General features: G+C 35.2%; 1 protein-coding gene across 1 annotated transcript; it reads right to left on the bottom strand.

Annotated features, from left to right (window-relative positions):
• Positions 1-10,692: 10,692 nt before the first annotated feature.
• On the bottom strand, positions 10,693-15,389 carry LOC143633613 (peroxisomal ATPase PEX1-like). The gene is made up of 4 exons (XM_077101878.1): positions 15,358-15,389; positions 12,787-12,904; positions 11,802-12,072; positions 10,693-11,029 (listed from the first exon to the last, which is right to left on the bottom strand). Exons 1-4 carry the CDS (start codon positions 15,387-15,389, stop codon positions 10,860-10,862), a joined length of 591 nt encoding a protein of 196 aa, XP_076957993.1. The 3' UTR covers positions 10,693-10,859.
• Positions 15,390-22,083: the final 6,694 nt, after the last annotated feature.

Here is a 22,083-nt window from a genome sequence, read left to right as displayed (position 1 = left end):
GTTCATTAGGAATCTAAACGTGGTCCCGAGTTCACTTGGGAACGTAAAGATCAAATGGAGTCCAAGTACCCGCAACTCTTCGTTACGGCTTAATTCCTAATTGCGGGACGAAATTTCCTAAAGTAGCGAATGCTGTAACATTTCGAGTTTTCATTTTTTTATATTCTGGTAATTATACCTGACCCGTTTAAGGGTTCGGGTTACTCATTTAATAAAACAAACGTATTTATTGAGTATTTTTGTTGTTTTGGTAGTTTTAATGCTTAAACTTACAAGAACTTGCAACTTTCACCCAAACTTAAACTTTAATCCATTCTCGTTTCCATCTATACACCCGAGGACCCAAATTGCAAACTACATTCAAAATATCTCACTCTTCTCTTCTCCCTCTTCCTGTCGACGCCATACCCCCACCCCCTTCAATTTCGGACTCGTTAAACGCTTAATTGATCATACCCTATCAATCCTTACCTTAATATGATCTTACCAACACCCTTAACATGGTAAATTATGAACATTTGACAACTAATTCATTGAGAATGAACCGCGGTTGCCATTGACTCAATACAATATATAAACTTGTTTATATCTCAATTAATCGTACACACACGTTCCTCAAACCATCACTAATCAAAATCCTAACCTAATTACAACACACTAGTTCGTTAATATCATATTTGAGATCAACTTTGAGCCGCAAACGCTAGTTCATTGATATCCCTTAATCCATCATCATATACGGTAATAAAACATTCCTTGGTATTCGTTTTTAATCTATAACGAAACCCGTAACTCAATTTAAATAAATTAAGAACAAATTAAACAAACCCAGATTTAGGGTTCATATTTGATTTTGGGGGTTTCTTTGGCTTGTCTGTATTTACTTTATTGATATTGTTCCTTTCACAAGTTGTAGCACCAGCCCAATGGCTGGTGCATGTTTGGTTAAACCACTAAGACCGCCCAGGCGTGGGTTCGAGCCGCCCTGGACGCGGTTTTGATTTTTTAACACCTTTAAACAATTGTCTTTTATATTAATATATGTGTATGACATTAATAAACGAAAATTGGTTAAACTTAGCCTCTAGTATGGTTGTTTTCCCAGTCTTTGAACCTTAATTTTTCTCCATAAAAGCCTTTATATATGTATATATGTATGAATATATGTGTGATGACAACTCGCTTAATAAATTTTTGTTCATTATAAAGACTCGTTTTCGTCTTAGTTTTTTTACAACTTCTATATCACTTTATAGAATACTCATTTTTATAAAGGAAGCAAACATAAATAATAATAGTAATAATAATAATAACAATAATAATAATAATAATAATAATAATAACCTTTATATTTAACGATAATGTAACTTTCAATATTTTTAACCACATCGAAACCCGCCATAAATCTCAATATTTCGTTATGACTATATTTAACTCACTCTATCGTTAAAAACTAGGAATACTTATCGGTGAACCTTGAGGAGCTTGATCGTTTTCCATCCTAGCTTTTCTTTTACTATCTCATCCTCGTTTATCCTACTCATTAAAGGTACGTAAATTCACATTCCCCTTTTTACCGTTTCACAATTTTGGGGGCGTTATGCGTTCAAAATCAATTTATTGTTTTCACTACAATTCAGTTATATGCATAATTGTAATTTCTCGATTAGTTGTTACGTGCGAATATGACTATGTGTTTAATTTATTTTAGTTGGTACCTCCTCCTCATCCTCGTTAGTATGATCATACGTCGTCGAAGTAAATCGTTATCAACGCGATTCGGTTGAAAAGACAACTTTTATTTATTGTTTACTAGTTGTGGTAATTTACAATTATTTAATGGAATTGTTCTTTTATTATTATATATACTCAAAAACTGTGGTTTACTTGCCCGACTTTTTGTTGACAAAAAATATATATTTTAACGCATGACACATGTAGCTTTATCGGATGAATCAAGTATTGGAAGTTAGATGAGACCTTAGGATGCTTTGATGAATGAGGAATACTTTTGTTTTAAATTATTTATGCTTTGAATTATTGATTTGTAAAGGTATTTTTGAGACAATGTTTGTGCTTTTGGAATTTGATATATGAATGAATAATTTAGATATTCACACGTGTATTTTATTTAGTGTCTTCCGAGCTATGATACAATCAATGTCGTGTCCCGGCATGTTCCGCCGTAGGTTGGGGTGTGACATGACCTGAATTCATGGGTATGAGTCTCACTAAATCCAGATAACCTTAAACGAGTTATAACATCTCATTATATTATAAATTAATCTCACCAAATATTTGATATGAAAATCCTATAAAATAGGGATATACTAAATTTTAATATCCATTTTTGTAAAAAAAAAGTATTATTTATAGTAAGAAACAATTTTATAGTAAAAAAAAATATAGTGGGTCATGGTTCTCACCAAACCCATAGATTTTAAACGAGTTATAACATCTCATTTATTTGTTAACCCCTTTCATAATCAAAACCTAAGTATATTATTAACTTTCTTACAATAAATAAAATTAAAGCAGTAAAATATATAAATATTAGACACGAAAAAAAACACAACCCTCGTAACACGGGTGATTAAAACTAGTTTTAAAATATAGATAAAAGATTCGATACATTAACCCTTTATCATAAAATAGGTATGCGATACCTTGGAACGTCGATTTTCAATAACCACGCTAACCCTAAAATCACAATCACGCTAGCCGGTCTTTGTCCACCTCAGCTCCTATCGATTCCGTCCACCTTCACTATCACTATTCAGCAGTCCGTCACCGTGCAAAGATTCCATCCATCGTCGAAAGCACCATCCATAGTCGTCATACACCGTCGCCTATTGTTCTTCACAGGTTGTTTATCTTTCGATAAGAAATGAAATTGAAATTGATGAACCTAAGTGATCAATTACCCTTGAAATTTATCCAATTAATTATCAATTTGATGTTTCAATCGATAAATTTTGAGTTTTGAGTGAGTGATGGGTTTTAACTACGAATGTATCATGATTTAAACTGAATGTTTTAGGTTTAACCTTGAATGTATCAAGATTTAAGCCAGAACTTCTTAAACTTTTGTTTTGAACTTCATAGTTTTTTCTTCTGAACTCCTTAGACTTTTGTTCTGAACTTCTTAGCTTTTCTTCTAAACTTTTGTTGTTCGGAACTTTTTAGATTTTTGTTCTGAACTTCTTAAATTTTTGTTCAGCACGTTTTAAGTTTTGTTTATGAACATTTCAGTTTTGGTCAGTACGTTTAAACATAATATTTTGAATCATAATCATAACTCAATTGAGTGTATTATTATGTAATTTCATAATCGACCGATGATTCTAAAGCCTCTTACATATCAATTCAATTGATTAAATCATCAATTTCTGATCAGTTAGAAGATAAAGCACTTAATTTATTTTGTTGGTATCTACTTCAACAACTGATTGAAATGAGTAAAATTAATGGCTCAAATTAGTATGATTAGGTGAAAAATTGAAGAACAGACTGCAATTGTTTGATTAATTGTAAAAAATTGACCAATTGTATTTTGAGGTCTTATTTGCAGGTAACAAACATTTTAGGGTTAGATAACTGAATTTAGTTTGATATCGACCTGCAAATTAGTTTGATATGGGTCGACGGTTAAGTTATATATTGATATGGATGGATGCTCGATGAATTAGTTGATGAATTAGATGGTAGAATTAGATTTAGGTTATTTACGATTATGCCACCGTCTGAAAGTGAAATCAACATTCTAAAAGGTTGCTTATGTAATGTATGATAACTGATTATTATACAATAACCCACCCATATATATATGTGTGTGTGTGTGTGTGTGTGTGTGTGTGTGTATGCTCGCGCGCGCGCGTGTGTGTGGAGAGAGGGAGAGAGAGAGAAAGAGAGAGAGAGCTTCTTACTATAGAGAGAACTAGATAACTAATAAAGTAATGTTTTTAATTTAGTAAAAAAAATATTTTTTAAATGTTTTATCTTTTATCTTTCTTATATGTCGTTATTCTTCACAAAAAAAAATATAAAAATAATAAAAACCTCGCAATGCACATATGCAATACATCGACTTTTTTTTATTACATATGCGCACTAGAGTGTATTTTATTTGTGCAATAGTGTTGAATATCATATATGCAATTGTTTGTATTGTATATGTGCAATAGTGTTATATTATATGCAAAATAAAAAAAAATCGATATAGTGCATGTGCATTAGTGTTGTATGCAACAGTATGTATTGCATACATGCAATAGTTTTGTATTTTCATATATTGAATAGTATGTATTGTATAATGCGCTTGTGTTGTATTATGTGTAATAAAAAACTATTGTATATATGAAATGCACACTATTGAACATATGCACTACCACGACAGTTTTTTAGAAACAATATGAACTTATTAGAAGGATAAAGAAAAACAAATTACAAAATATTTGTTTAGAAAAAGTTAAAAATAATTTTTTGTTAGTTCTCTAGCGCCCTTTTTAAAAGTTCTCTCTATATTTCACTTTTATATATATATATATATATATATATATATATATAAAACATATTAGTAAGACAAAACGGTAATTAAAGACTTATGACTTATGACTCCAGCCTCCATTAATATCCATTGATTTCAACGGTTACAATCAACCAGGTTGTTCATTATTTGCTATTTCCCAATCTTCAATTTTAGGGCTGGAGAACTGATTTACGTTTCCCTTTCCTCTAATGATGAATCAATTTTAGGGCTTTCTGGAGTCGAATGAAGCTAGCCATAACCGCTCGGTTCTCATTCTCTCATCTATTTCAAGGTAATCAATCACGTCTGGTTTGGTAATCTCCAGAAATCAAATTGAAACCCAAAGGTACGATTCTTAACTACTAAACCGATTATTATTTTCCCTAAATTGGATTCCGGTTGTTTTTGTTTTTGGTAACAATAGGTGATCAACATATTTATCTATTTCAAGGTATTCAATCCCATCTGTTATCATACTCGAACTATTCTAATTCTAAAATATTATTTTAGGGCATCTATTTTTGTTGAAGTTGGACTGGTTTGTGGCTGCACTAACACACTCAAGGTTAGTTTACAACCGTTCGGTTTTTTTATTGGTTTTCGGTGAGAAATTGCTGTTTGTTGGATGATTTTGATACTTATATGGTGTTTCTGTTGGTAATTTTGTGGGTTATATTTTGTTGTGTCTATGATTACTTTAGTGGTTTCTATTCTAATACGTTTTATTAACTCTATTTAAAAAACACAATGAATAGCTTTTGTTTTTAATTTTGATGATATAGTATCTTTTATCACACAGAAACAGATAAAACTGTGTGTATGTGGAAACTTCGACATCATGAATGACTTAAAGCCTTTACTCAGTTGTAAGGTTACTGATTGGACATATGTTGATGATATTGTCACTGCTGTGTGTTATTATCCAGATGACAGGGTTTGTTATGCACTAAAGAAATAATCTTTATTATATTTCTTGCTTTGTTAAGTTGGATTAAAACTAAAAAACAGAATCTTTATTTGCTTAATATAGGCAAGCATTGTGGGAACTTTGATGGAAAATGCAATTTCTATGATATTATTGGTATGCTTTTATGTTTACATTAAAAGAGCTCTTTCATACAATTAACTTTCTTCTTTGAACTTATTTGCCAATTAATGGCTGCAACTACATAATTAAGTTTTGTCAATGACCAAAAATAAGTGGGCAAAGAGGATAATTGGATTTCAGGTATTAGTTTACTGTATTTTATTTATTAGGCTTGTTTCGTGTGTATTAATATGTTGTAATTCAATAATGTTTCATTTTTCATTTTTGCCTGATTGACTTCAAGGAAGTCATTGTTACATCAGCTGATTCATAAGTGAGGCTTCTTTACGGAATCAACATTGTAGGAAAGTTCAAGGGTACGTTATGCGTCATTAATTTTGAACTAAACACTATGAATCTTAAAACTTGACGGTGGTTAATAGGGCTGTAAAGTGTAAACGAACTGAAAGCTCGTTGAATTGTTTGTGAGTCGTTCGACGGGAAGTTCATTTACGTTTTGTTTGTTTAATAAATGAACGAACATGAATATGGAATTCAGTTCGATTAACTAAATAAAAGAACACAAACACAGGTCATGTGCATTCAATTGTGTTCGTTCATGCTTGTTTGCTTAAGTTTCTTCATTAGAGGTTTTCGATATTATTTAATTATTAATATTGATTTGAATGAAAAAGGTTATTAAGGATTAGACATTAATACATACATTGAATTATATGGTTTGTGTATATATAAAACTATTATTTGGTTGGATAAATGTCTAAATGTTTATAAAAATAGAACTACTTGTATTTTTGCATCCCACATAAAAAATGTGTGGAAGCAAAAGTGAATTTATCCCTTTTAAAATAGTCTCCATGTTGAATGAAGAAAGGTTTCATGTATGTAACAGACGTGCTGGCCGATGAGCCCTATGTATAGTTACATTTGTAATAAGAAGCTTATATGTATAATTCAAATTTATTTTTCAAACTAATATATGGTTATGTTTGTTCGTTTATAAAATTGAAGAACGAATATGAACAAGAAATTTCGTTTGATTAAAGACATTCCGATGAGGAAGCCACTATATTTATGACACCCGGCTTCATTTTTTGTCGGCGACACATTCTTCGGTGATCCAGACGCACCATCTCCCCTACAAGAAAGACGCCATTCAGTTTTGGCATCTGATTTCTATGTAACGGGCGGTGGCATTAAGACGACTTTCAATTCTGGTCTACATTCATCAGTTTTGAAGGTCGATTATATGACGTAAATCGTTTAGAGCATGTTGATTGTACGTTGGAAACCCTAATTGGAAGCTGCTTGCGACTACTTTGCACTCCAGGTCTATGCTGTTGAAGATCGATTTGGATTCCGATTGGTTTTTTCAAATTTATTTTTCAAACTAATATATGTTTATGTTTGTTCGTCTATAAAATTGAAGAACGAACATGAACAAGAAATTTCGTTTGATTATGTGTTTATGAGCCACTATTTGTCTGATAAAAATGAAACAATCAAAAATGAACGAGGCCATGCTTGGTTCGCGTTTTGATAAAGAGTTTAAATAAACTATCTACTCTAGATAATATGTTTATACTTGAATTAATTACTATGCAAATCATCTTAATATATGGGTTTTGACCATGTTATATTGGATTGTGATTGTAACTTGCAGGTTTTCAATCATTCAAATGGAACATGCATGAAACCTGCCCATCACAACTTCCTTCTACTTCACTTTGAGCTTGGAAATATAAATTTTGACTTTACTCTCTGTTTGAATTATAGGTAGATTCATCAAAGATTATTTTGCAGTTAACCGTGTCATAAATAAAATTGTCTTCAAAGGTAATGTACGTACATCATTTTCTGTATATGTAACAGGTCTATATCAAAATAGTGTAAAACTAATGAATATAAGCACATGATTTGTATTTAATATTTTTATTATTGAAACGTCATTTATATGTTGCCGTTCAAAGGCAATGTTGTTGCTTTACATGGAATGGAAACTTGTGGAATTGATTTTTTGTTGAAGATATATTTGAAGCTGGCTTGCCACCACAGATGGATCTACCACCACAGATGGATCTACCAAATAAATTAGGTATCATTTGAACAAATAATTAAGTTTAAAGATTAATCATTAACCACTTCTGCAACTTTAGATAAAAAAAAACTTAAATTCATTTATCTTTTGTATAAAGTTAGTTTTTTGTTTATTTTGCAGGGGACGGCAGATATGTCGTCTTAGTATTCAGATTGAACGTTGGTGGCAACTCTTCAAGTAAGATGAAGATGATTTTGAAATAATATACTAAATAAAAAAGTAGAAATAAATGTTCATTTAAGCTCACAAGCCAGCAGAGCTTTTTTAGCCTAAGCTCGACTCGAGTTTTTTACGCCTGAATCTCGAGTAAGACGACTCATTTACACCCCTAACTTAAACTATGTTGCAATGTGCCCTTGTGCGGGCTTTGTATATCTTAGTTTTTGGATAGTGGTGCTAGTATTGAACCTTGTTCATTTAATAATGATTACATTTTGATTGTTACATCGGCATTAATAATAAGGAATGGGCTCATGCGCATTATTATAAGTGAATCACCGGTTGTGCTTTCTGGAAGTACGGAACCTGGCTCCTAAAGGGCAAGCGAACAATTACCTGTCTAGATCATTGTTTACTGTTTGTTAAAGAGAGTAATATTTGTAGCTATAACTTGTTGAGTGATATTATGTTTGCACATGAGTAAGGAACAAATTCGTGCTGGAGGCATCGTGGTCTTCAAATGTCAATGTATGATTCTTAATATGTTCTTTTGTTATTACCAAGATTTTTTGAATTTGTTAGTTATAAGCAGCAATTACTCAATTGTTTACTATTTATCAAAAGATTATATGTTAGCATCACAATCTTTAATAAATTAATACTTGACAGTATCAACTTTGCTGATGTGTATTTGTGCTCTTGCATCGAGTGATTAGGGTGCACCCTTTCAGAATGGTTTTTATCTTCTCTTCTTTTCTTCGTATTAATGTCGGTCTTGGAATATTTGAAGCACACCTTAATCATCATTGATATATATTTATGCTGGTTCATGAACATGTAGATGGAGAAGTTGATGATCTTAAAACAGTTAATCCAATTAAACAAGATCACATATTAAAAAATAAGTTGAGTTGATTGAAGCAATTTGATAATAAATCTTTGATTATTTAACTGTCATTACACGAGACAACAATCTTGGAGATGATAGGGTGCTTGTGTGCTCAAGGACAAATGTGGTTGCAAAGGAATCATATTATTGGAAAAGCTGTTGGGTATATTTAACTTTGAATCGTTTGTTTTTATATTTAACACAAATGTATAAAATGTATCAAATGCATTTGTACTTTTTGCATGTTTTTGTCTTATGTTGGTTGGGTGACGATTACGAAAAGATCAACTGACTGATTCACTCAGAATATTAAACCCGAGGCTAATCTGGTCAAAGTGCAAAACTGAATATTGGTTGCATATATTAATTTCTGGCTGCTGCATCGATAACCAAGGGCATTTTTGGTAATTTAAAAGGTTTTGATTAAATTGCTCTTTAAAGTTTGACCTCATAAAAGTCATTAACTCAAAGATAGGAAATCAGTTTTAACGTTGTAACGCTCTAAATTTATAAATAACTTTACGTTATAAATTAGTGCGGAATTTGGTTACTCACGTATATGCTTTGGACCCGCTAGGTCATAATTAAGCACATTCAGGAAATCACTATTTTGTTGATACGATATCCATAAAACTGCGACAACTGAATTCAGAAAATTCTACAAAAAATACATAAAATAGTTTATGATATGACCCAACTTCACACCAAAAATCATGTCTAAATAAAATGGTTAATGCCCCAAACAATATATGCAAACGACTAACCTTGTTGCTGAAAATCACTATTTTATTATTACAAAATCCATAAAACCACATCAAACGAATTCAGATAATTCTAAAAAAAATACACAAAATCAACTATGATGTTATGCAACTTCTGTCCAAAAACCAGAAAAATATAAAATGTTTTAAGACTTCAAAACGATGCTTATTTATTTTTAAGTATTTAAAACTTTAAAAAAACTAGTGGTCCATATTCATTTCTCGCATTTCTTGCAATAATATCATTTCTCACTTGAACTTAAACATATATATATATATATACACACACACTAGTAGGTGCCCGCGCGATGCGGCGGAGCCAACAAGTTACAACATGATACTCGTTTATGTTAAAAAAAACACGTGTTACGATAAGGTTTCTCACGTATAATTTACAATCCGTTCAAGTTTCATGTGCTACAAAACAAAAATAAACATCAAGATATGTGCATATATGTATTATAATATAGTGTGTGTGTGTATATATATATATATATATATATAAGATGTATATAAGATAATTAAGTTAAGTAAATACAAATTGTTATGTAAAATTTTTAATTATAAATAATATATATATATATATATATATATATATATATATATAAACAATTTATAAATGTTTATAAGTTTGTTAATAAATGAAAAGTAAGCCGGTCTCAACTTTCACAACTATTCACGAGTTGAGCTTGGGCTTTACATGACTCGTTCACATCCCTGTTCAAAGGGGGGGGGGGGGGTGGTTTAGCTTGCAATATAAACATGGAATTAATAATGCCAAGAATCATCCAAATGTTTGAATCACTTTGTCTTTCAAAAGTGAAAAGCTCTTTCTATCTGGGCAAATTTGAATGATAAACAAAGCAACAACTGCAATTTAAAAGTGATTTTCAATTGTTTTTCTTCTCTAGATTTTGTGTCTCGTATTTTGAATTGGAAGAGAAAATAAAGATTAAAATTGAACGAATGAGAATCGTTAGTAAACCATGTTAAGTAACCATTAATACATACTCTGAAGTATCATAGTAAAACGCACACAATAACACATATAGTAATGTGTTATTAGTATCACATGTTAATCGGTAACACAAGGTAGGTTAATACACGGTGCATACGTTATACTGTTTGCCTATATTTGATTTCACAAATCTAACATCACCCACAAACCTTTGATAAAAATCCAGATTTCACCATCATTTGCAGTTAACCTTATTAACTTCACAACTCAAATAGTATACAGGTCTTTCGTTAAACAAACTTAAAGTACAGACACCAACAGTCGAATGTGAAGAATTTGCCATGGATGGTGAATAATAATATTCTATCTAAAATTATAGATTTCTTTAAAAAAAATAAAGAGTACAAGTTCCTTATTATGATCAATCGAATAGTGCCGCACCCGTCGCATTAACACACCGGCAGCAACCTGACTGTAGAAAACTCAGTTGCCATCTCCGTGGGCCGCCATTGAAATAACCACGTATTGCATCAAACAGTGGTTGGTCAATCATCATGCAAGGGTTGCTCTTTTCCCTTTTGCATCTCTTGACTGCACAAAGAGTCAAGTCAAGAAATTGGCTTAGTCAAACGCATATGCTCTGGTCAATTTAACAACATTACATAATGGTTGAAATAACATATCTTTCATGATCATAGTTTTATTAAAAAAAGGGAACAAAAATCCAGGTAATAGATGACCCATTTTGATTACTTTCACCCAACCCACCCATTTTGTCACAACACGAACCCGATAAGAAATTTGTGTTTTCTGGTCAATTTCATGTCAAACTCACGAAAACACTTAGCTAAACAAGCCGTGTTGGGTTGGCCCAACTAACTCGTTCTTTTCAGTTCTTTTCTAAGAAAAGTGTTTGTTCTTAATAATTAAACTGATTAAGTATTTTATGTTAAACTTTAGAAAAACAGAAACTGACATAATATTTAATAATCAAGAGATATATATTTTATACAAACTTCCAATTTTGTAGTAAAGTTGTAATTATAAAGTATTAACACGTAAAAAACTAAAAAAAAACAATTTCGGGTTATATAGGTTATGTTTGTACCAACCCTTGAATGTTCATCTGACAATTTCAGGTTCATGATGGGCCATGCTAACACAACAGGATTAGCAGTCCTGATATAATGCATATATGTCTGGCACAGTTTTCAAGTTCGTAACGGGCCATGCTAACACGACGGGTTTAGCATTCCTATTATAATGCATATTGACGCTAACTTAAAAGAATCTTGATCAATCATAATTTAAACAAAAAAAAATCTCGTTGACCAAAAAATTCAAAAGGGTGTATGAGAAATACCTGTGCAGCAGCAGATCTTTTGGCATCCATAAATGCTGTATAATCTCTGTTTTTCAGCTTCTGAAACCGAAGGTCGCGCATTGTCACAAATGGACCGTAAAAGTGAATTGGTAATGAGTGGCATATTTCCGGGCTCGTGAGCTTCTTTTCTATTTAAAAGATCGTGAACAGCCAGTTGTGCATCCAATAACAGAGCTTGGAGATCCGCTCCACTAAATCCTTCCGTCTTTTGAGCTATGGCTTCTAAATTAAAATCTTTAGCCAACGATAACTGATATTCAAAAGGTTGAAAATGAGATCGTGCGTCCTTAATACGAGTGTGAATTTCAAACACCACACGAACCTAACACGAAATTCATGGATTTGGGATTGGTATAAACGGGTCGAGGTAGTTTCAAGTCAAACCATGCAAGCCCATTTAGACAAAACAAGTCGTGTTCGGGCAATCCACGAACCCTTACTTTTTATTTAAATGTTTTTTAATAGATTAAATTTTTGGGTATCATACGATAAAATTTAAAACTGAAAAGAAAATTGACATAAAATTTTATAAGTAAAATGAAAATTGTTTTATAATATTTTGTTGTAAAAATGAAAATTTAAAGTATTAGTAAATAAAAACAATAAAAAAGTTTCGGGTCAAACGAGTCGTGTTCAGGTTTGTTTCAAAAATTCAGGCTGCGTCGGGTTGGATCCGCCAACAGGCAAACACAACCTGTTTAACACCCCTAATCCTTAAAAAGATAGGCAAAATTGGTGGGTCAAAGTGGGTTTCGGTTAAAATGGTAATTTTAAGGTTGGGCCAACCCACAAACAACTTGATAATATAATTTAGAATGCATTTGTATTGAACTCTCTTCTGATGAATTTGACACTATTTGACTCATTGACTTGACCCATTTGACCCGTTAAGAGATATAAGCATAACCTGATCGACCCGTTTATAAGGTAACGGGTCAAATACGTAACCTTTAGTAATTCTCACCTTTCTAAAAAGAACAGTAAGAATATCCAGTCGTTCTTGTGGTGATGGAAAATTGCAGAAAAGTAGGCGATCTAATCTACCGGGCCGCAGCAGTGCAACATCTAGTAGACTTGGTCTACTGTAAATCCAAAAAGAGTTTCAAATGTTACCAATCAGAGAGTAAAACTAAAATTGACGCATGTCCCCAACTTCCCTTTTCTTTTTCAGTATTTGTTGACGCATCTGCACATCAAAATTTGTTGCATCATCTTTGTTTTCATCAGACGAGTCAACAACTGAATTCTTGGGTAAGTCTTCCTTCCGGCCCGTTTCCTAGAAAAAACTTTTAGTCGGTGCCACCTCAAGATTCCTATATTTGTAATATGTGACAACGATTTAAAACATTTAAAAATATTATAAATAGATGATGTTGGTGCATAATGCCAGTAGTTCAGTATCTCGTGTTTATTTGTGTCTGTAATCGTTTATATTGTTCGTTTGTATTAAAAACATGTTCTTATATGTTCGCCTTGTTTTAAGAGAACTTGAAGTCAGCGAAGTTATGACAACTTCGCCTAGTATGTTAGGCGAAGTTGTCGAGTGTTATAAACCCATAACTTCGGCTGTTTTGAGTAGACTTTTGACGATTGGTTTTGGTGATTCTCTGAGTCACGTGTCTGTTACCTTGGTAATTAAGCATTGCAATATATCAAGGATTATCTTATATTCTCGTGTGTTTACATATATTCAACGTATTAATCGTCTCAACACTCGTATCGTATACGTGGGGATTCCGCACCCTCGTGTTACGAGATACTCCTGTGTAGATCCGGCTAGGAACCTAAAAAAAAAATCACTATCGCTTAAAATTATGTCGGTTGCTCAAGTTTGAAGGACATATCCCAAGGATATGTTTGGTCCTTACATCTACGTGTAGATTATAAGGATAGCTATTAACCAGATGACTGAAAGCGACCGGGGCGGTTTATGATGGGTTTTTATTCTTTTGCTTAAAATTAGTCGTTCATACTTAGTCACAGGGACACATACTCGTATGTGGTCGGTCCAGCTGATCCACTAGATCTTCAGGATAGCCGTTTACCTAAAGACTTTGACTTGATCGGGGCGTTTGCAATTAATTTTTTTTTTGGGAAATTATATAATTTTTCAGTCTATAACTTCGCAAGAAGTTTCAATACGGTGTTAAAATGAAAATTGATCCAACCTTGGAAAGTGATAGATAAACTGAATTTGTGTGTTTAACTGGTGAAGTAATTCGGCCTAAAAGACTCTAGAACAGTCATTGTATGTTGTGGTAGCTTTCTATAGTGCGTAAAAGTTGAAGTGATACAAACTAAATCTTCTCGATTTACTGTGGAGAGTCATTCTGAGTTGTGCATGTCTCCACATACATCTTTTCGAATGATAGGCAGAAAAGTGATTACCCAGTCATACACGAGCCGGTGAGTGTTCTGATTCCCGCGAAGATAGTGTTAAGTAATCTGCAGTGATCCAGATTCGGGACTTGCAGTTGTCTTAGACTTGCAGTTTTATTATTGTCTTTAAAAAAAAATAAATCTAGTTATTATCGTTAAGCCTTTTGAAGCTAGTCTCGTTACAAATATCAAGAAAGAGGCAAGAAAAAAAAATATTTTCAAAGTATAAGAAAGATCGGGAAGATGAATCGGAAGGTCGACATGTGCACATTGATTGATCAGACACTACGGGTCGAAGTCAACTCGGGATGACTTGGGGAAAGCCAAATACGCTTTGAGAATAGATAGGAGGCATCACAATCTCTCATGTGATGTCCATCTAAATTTTGAGCTTAATTGAACCTAATCCGTATCACAGAAGCGATGAAAACCATACTAAGTTTTATACCTGCCTACAACCTGTTTCTCTATGTCATAATACCGCTGAACATGGATCTGTGTGACAGCCACTTAATCAGTATGATTCCTGTTAGGATCTTTTCAAAAACATGCAGGTTCTCGTCAAGACTGAAATTTGATCCCGTTTATTATTTTTATTTTTATTTTGTTATTTTGTTATGTATGTTATATTATGGTATGTTTTCATAAACACACGGTTACTTATTTTTGATCACATTTTCTTAACTTTAGTCAACATCACAATGGGCGAAGTTGGTTTTAAGCGTAGTTGACTTTGGGAAGAAGTTATCAAAAGAGCGAAGTTGACCATGATCTGACTTGGCTCGTTTGTCTTGCAGATATAACCGCTGTGGCTGGTGCTGGTGGAACTGGTGGTGACGAAGGAGGAGGTGATAAGAGACAGTTTTTTCCGGGTCACAACATGTATATCACCTTGGATCCGGATGGTCGAGGAAATAATGACTTTCACGAGATCATTACGATTCTCATTCGCTCACGTATTTTTCATGCCATTACTACTACTCATCCGATCTCATTACCGAACATAGAAGATTTCTGGAACACTGTTGAGTATGACTATCGTGTTGACCCTCCTGTGATGCGTGCTACAGTCAACAATCAAGTGGTACAGTTCTCAGCCAAATAGATCCGGGAAGCCTTACAGCTTGGGGTTGAAACTACTGACGACCCTACGTACTTTTCGGCCACTTTCTGAAACGGTGCATTCATTCGTATGGGGTATTCAGGTCCATTGGCAGACTCTCAGAGAAGGAAGGGGTTTTTGTTAGATTAGTGGAGATTTCTGATGCACGTGATGATAGTGTGCATGTCGGGTCGTAAATCTGGTACAGACGGTATGGGTGCAACGATGCAATCTGCGATGACTGCCTTGACTTACAACAAGCCCTATAGCTTTAGTCAGATGATTTTCTATGAGATTGATCGACAGAGATGTGCAGTGGCTCGGGAAAGATTTTTGATGTACCCGAGATTCTTACAGATGATCCTCAATCATGTAGCTCCCAATTTGCCACAACGACGTCCGATTTCTTATGTAGAGAGTGTTTCTAAGAGAATTTTTGCTCAGTGTCGTTCTTCGAGTGCACGTAGCAGAGAAGAGTTACGTCCTAGGCACACAACATTATTTGGGTACTTAGTGAATCCTGCATATGTTGCTCCTCCTGGTGATGAATTTCTTGATCCGGCACCGCAACAGGCCGATGTCCCTCAACCACCTCCTGTGGTTCAACCACCACCTCCTGTCGGTCAACCACCCGTGGTGCAGCAAGCACCGCCTGCTGATCCTGTTGTCGCTCCAGAAGAACAGGTTAATCTTGAAGCTGCCTTTGGAGGGCAAGGTTTCTTTGACATGGAAAGGCTTGATCCAGCTGCTGAAGTTCAAGCCTCAGTAGCCTAGGTATCTGGTGTGAATATTTCCATGGTTTCTACATCTGTGGCGGATTCTGAGAGAACTGACTCTGACTCCTCCACTAACGAAATCGTTGAAGCACAACAAATCCTTGCCAGACAAGAAAGGATTCATGGCTAGCGAAAGAAAGACTCAGATGACAGTGATTCAGATTATGGGGAGGATTTATATCGTCTGGTACGAAGATCAAAGAAGGCAAATGTTGGTGAAAGTTCAAGAGTTGGTGAAAGTTCGAGGGTTGTTCGTTTTACTCCACCATCGTTATCAGGTATGACTATGTTACCAGCTGTTTCGACTGTAACAATGCCGGTGACCTTGAGTGTACCTTTGGTGAATGTTTCGTCATCTTTTGGTGTTCCTCCGACCATGTTTCAGTTTACGGCACCGGAGATTGTTTCTTTACCGCCTCCTACCCTTACTCCATCAGCGGTGGTTGCTTTGTTTGCTGAGTCCACACTGGTAGCTACTGCTGGTTTATCTGTATCGATGTCATCCCAAATTCCTACTGAGCTTACACCTGTTATTCCTGCAAGCTTGGAAATCCCACTACGGTTTGCTCAGGCTACCTCTCACTTGAATGTTGATTTTGATTCAACTTTGTCTGTTTCGGAGAGGATTGCAGATCTTGAAAGGGTGGTTGCTGAACAGTCACGGGTAAATATTATTCAGTCTCAGACTATTAATCGTCTGGTGGCACAAAATCAAGTTCAGACTGCACTGCTTGTTGAGCATGGTAAGATGTTTGGTCAGCTTAAAGAGTTCTTAGCATCTCAAGGGGAGTATAGTTGCAAAGGTGATGAGCTCATAACAAAGAAGAGGCAAGACAGAGACGATAATCCTAATGCATCGAAAGATGCAGGTGGTGAGTTGCCAAGAATTGAACAGAATCTTGGGACTTCCACATCTCAGGGGGAGTCTGCTGGTCCGTCAAGCAGTACAGGTGGTGACACAGTGGTGGTTATAGACGATGAAGGGGTTTTGGGAAATGATGATGAGGAGTTAGTTGATGATGTGTTAACGGTTGATGAGATTGAAAAGATTGGGGAACAGATAGAGATTGATAGTGAGTTGGAAGAAGGGGAGATAGTTGATGATGGTGTAGAGCATGATATTCCAAGTATTGATGAGGTGAAGCTGAGTCAAGATGAAAATGTGTCGGATGAGTCTGAGTGGGAAGAACAGCCAAGATGGAAAGAAGGCTGTGCTCAGTGGTTCTTCAAGACAAAGAAGCCTGCAGTACCAACAATGTTTAAGAAGAGTTACAATATCAAGGGCTACGCTGAGTCAAAGAAAGGTATCATTTGCTGGTTGTATGACAAACAGTTGAAGTTGTTTGTTATAAAGCGTTATTATGGGATTTAGTATTTTAAGAAGGATTTGAGATCGCTTAACACCTTGCCTGAGTGTGAGGTGAAAGATTTGGCACATTTGAGGTTGATTAATCGAAGTTATGACAACTTTGCAAGATGGGTTGGAAGGATTGTGTGGAAAGAAAGTGTGAAAGAGAAAAATTTTGAGTTGTTGAAACCACAGAAAGGGAAGTTGGTCGAAGACAAGGAAAGAGGTATGAGGACTGATGGTAAGCCTTGGATGGTGATGAAATACAAGCCGATTCACTGCTTGAAAGAGGTTCCGATGAAGATGATGCCCAAGGTTGTGTTAAAGGATCTCAAGTGGTGATACGTTGACTGCCAAACTGCTGAAGCTGTTATGGAAATGAGGATGAACAGGAGATCCTGAGAGTGTATGATCCCATGCACTTGGTTAATTTGTCTCAAGCTGATTTGCAGGTACTTAATGATAAGATGATTTTCTATATTCCTGCGTGGAAGGAGGAAGCAAAGAAGTACCAGAGGGTGGTCTCTGTCTGTGTGAGACAGGGCGTTCATGCTTTAAGACGATCGGGACGAGATTTTTGGGATTACAAGACACGAGAAAGAAAATAGAGATATGAAGCTACTGCCAAGGGGGAGTCTGTTGGTGCATAATGCCAGTAATTCAGTATCTCGTGCTTATTTGTGTCTGTAATCGTTTATATTGTTCCTTTGTATTAAAAACGTGTTCTTATATGTTCGCCTTGTTTTAAGCGAACTTGAAGTCAGCGAAGTTATGACAACTTCGCCTAGTAAGTTAGGCGAAGTTGTCGAGTGTTATAAACCCATAACTTCGGCTGTTTTGAGTAGACTTTTGACGATTGGTTTTGGTGATTCTCTGAGTCACGTGTCTGTTACCTTGGTAATTAAGCATTGCAATATATCAAGTATTATCTTATATTCTCGTGTGTTTACATATATTCAATGTATTAATTGTCTCAACACTCGTATCGTATACGTGGGGATTCCGCACCCTCGTGTTATTAGATACTCCTTTGTAGATCCGGCTAAGAACCTACAATTGGTATCAGAGCGTTTTGCTCGTGATTGTGTGGTTCGGGATTATCACACGAGTGTTAAGATTGTTCCGTTAGACAATTCACGGAACTGTTTCACGTTGAAAAACCTCTCTTTTGTCCATTTCCCCTCAATACTCATCAATTACATCTTCCAAACAACCTCACAACCCTCGAAATCTACTGTGTTTGACCTGCAAACCTAGTTCATTCTGCCGGCGAAGTTTCCGTCACCCAAACTTGGGTTTTTAGCGAAGATATAGGATACAGCGAAGTTGTGTGGTCAGCGAAGTTGATAAGTCAGCGAGGTTGAGTAGTCAGCGAAGTTATATATTCAGCGAAGTTGTGTAACCGAAGTTGTATTAACTTCGCTTCATACTGCACACATAATTTTGTTTTTAAGTTCTAAGTCTTGTTTCATTCAAGTATGACTTCGATAAACATCACTGAACTGGTAAAGATGGAGGTTGAAGCTGGTTCAGCAACTAAAGCTCCAAAACTGCTTAAAGGTACTGATTTCGTTGCATGGAAAGATAGATTTGAACAGTATGTGAAGTATCAAGATGCAAAGATGTGGGTCTGCATTCAAGACGGGTGCATTCCACCAACGTCCATTTTTGATGGTCGTGAACAAATTAAGAAGTACAGTAAGATGGAAGATGATGAAAAGAAAATGTATGAGGCAGAAAGTAAAGCGCATGCAGCTATAACCATGGCACTTCCACAAGAGATTCTTCATACTTTCAAAAAATAGAAAACTGCTAGAGAGCTATGGGAAGCACTAGAGAATAGATATGAAGGAAATATTGGGATACGAACTTCCAAAACAAAGCTGCTAAAAACCCAATTCTCAGTATTCAAGTATCTGAAAAATGAATCACTTGATGAAATTATCACACGATATTATCATCTGATGACCGAGCTAAATAACTACTCCATTGAATACAAGGAAGAAGAGATAGTGGAAAAGCTTCTTGATGCTCTCCTACCAAAATGGGAGATGTACACTGTTCTGATGAGAGAAGATAAGGACTTTGAGAAGATTGATTTGGAGACGCTGGTAAATAAGTTACGGAATTTTGAACTTAACATGGCTCGAAAGGAGACACCTACTAATCAGGTTCAGGATCCGGGAATGTATGGTGCTAAAGTCACTCCAAACTCAAGTTCAAAATCAGAATCCACTGCCTACTACTCAAAGGGGGAACCGAACTCCACTCCAGATGGTCATGTGATTCTCAATATGGATGGTAACGTATGTTTCGTAGCAGAAGGTAGTAGTTCCTCAAAACCTCAAACCACAACTGGTAATTTCTCAACCAATGCTTCTAGAAAGAACTACTCACAGATGCCTATGAGTGTGAAATTAGCTGAACAACAGTTTGCTCTTTATGCCTCCTTCATTGCATCTTATGAGAATTACATCAAAGGAAAAATAGGCGACCCTGCAACTTTGGATGAAGACTATGATCAGATCGACGCTGATGATCTGGAAGAAATGGATCTGCAGTGGCAGGTGGCTATGATAGTTAGAAAGGTGAAGAGATTTATGAAGAAAACTGGTAGAAAGTTCGTTGGAGAAAGACCGGGGTTTTATAAGTCCAAAGTTCATTGTTATAACTGTCAACAAAATGGTCACTTTGCTAAAGAGTGTACAAATGAGAGAGTCGAACGAAGGCAAATAGGCCTGCTCAACAGGATGGGAGTGGAAGTGAAAATAAGGCTACGGTATCTCAACAAAACGGTGGATACAACTGGAATATACAAGTTGATGAGGTGTTCGAACAGGCAAATCTGGTAAACATCGAAACTAGAGGAAGTGACAAAGAGACAGAGGAAGATCAAGCATACATGGCAGAAGTGAACGATCAACTCTCAGAGGTATGTTCTGAATCTCATTGTGAACAATGTGAAAAACTGTCTGATCAATTGAAAACATTAACTGATCAGTTTGTTAGTTTGGACACTCAATTTAAAAATTTAAAAGAAGAACATCACTATTCTAAAACTAAAGAAAACAGTTACTCGGTAAAAATAAAAGCTAGTGAAAAGGATATCAGAAGTCTTAAAGCCACCATAGCTGAAAAAATACAAGTGATTGATCTTAGTTATGAAGTGTTAGAAGAAAAGACCAAACTAATTGCTGAAAAAGATAAACAGATAGCTGATTACCAGATAAAAGTGGTGGAACTGAACAGAAAAATTGAACAATTTAGAAATTCTTCTGCGATGTTAGATCACATCTTAAGTGTTCAACGTTCCCCGGTTAACAAAGGGGGAATTGGATTCTCTAAAGTTCCACCACCATACAACAATAACTATACATATAATCCTAGTAATCAGCAATCTGCGAATGTTGAAATTAGTCAGACAGTTCCCATAAAAGTTTCTGCTAAAGAAACTGAAGTTAATGAGAGTGAAACAAGTAAGACAAGTTCTAATGTCACAAGTTCTGTCTCTAGTTCTGTCTCGCCAAACTCGGACAAGTCGTCCGAATCGGGTGAGATAAAAGAAGAGGTTGTGTTACTAAAACGAGGGGAGGACTATAAGTTTGATGAAAAGAAATCTTCCCTAAATCCGTTCGTCCCACCATATGTGAGAAAAACGGATAGTAACTCAACCTCGACATCTGCAACAACTTTTGAAACGAATGTTCAAAACAGCCAAAATAGTTTGAACATAAGTTGTTTTAGATGCAACAGGATAGGACACCTTGTCGCTCATTGTCCTATGAAACAGAGAAAATCTAGAAATATGAGGCCTACTAAAACTGAGAATAAAATGAATACTAATTATGATGCTGGTAGAAGGTGAACACACCAAATTTCAACCATTGGACTAATCCAAGATTTCAAAGAAATCAGCCTCGTTCTTTCCCAGTGAATTACCAAACCAGCAATTATAATTCCATTAATTCACGAAGGTTTGGATGGCCTCATAGCCAGTCATCTAGAAATTTTCCTTTCAGAACTTATAGAAACTCTCCTCAAACTGACCTTGGGCAACCAAGGTACTAGATGCCGGATAACAGGTTTAATCAACCCAAGACCAGAAGGTCTTGGGTCCCCAGATTTTAATCTATTTCTTTAATCGTGCAGGAACAGTCAAACAGGGCTGTAAACAATATGTGGGTTGTTGACAGTGGCTGGTCCCGGCACATGATTAGTAACAAGAAATTGTTACATGACTGGAAGTCTGTTTAAGGAGGAAGGGTTAGTTTCGCAGGAGATTGTGGAGGAAGAATTAGTGGTATTTGGACTGTGACAAATGGAAGAATAAAGTTGGAAAAAGTGAATTTTGTGGAAGAGTTGAAGCATAACTTGTTGAGTGTCTCTCAGATTTGTGACAAAGAATACACAGTTCATTTTACTAAAGATGAGGCACTCGTACTTTATCCTGGTTTCAAGATTCCTGAAACCTGGATCGTGATGAAGGCTCCAAGAGAAAAGAACACGTATGTAATGGATATGAGAACAACTGAGATGGCAAATGAAGAATCATGTCTTCTGTCAAAAGCAACAGAGTCTGAGTTAGAGTTGTGGCACCGAAGAATGGGTCATATACATCTTCATAAGATGAACTACATAGTCAAGAATGGGTTGGTA

This window comes from Bidens hawaiensis, unplaced genomic scaffold (genome assembly GCF_021521415.1).
Source record: "Bidens hawaiensis isolate Kalapana, Puna unplaced genomic scaffold, B.hawaiensis_p1.1 tig00006807_1, whole genome shotgun sequence".
Classification (NCBI taxonomy): Eukaryota; Viridiplantae; Streptophyta; class Magnoliopsida; order Asterales; family Asteraceae; genus Bidens; species Bidens hawaiensis.
The sequence above is the reverse complement of the archived record's forward strand: the minus strand, read 5'-3'. Positions and strand labels throughout refer to the sequence as shown.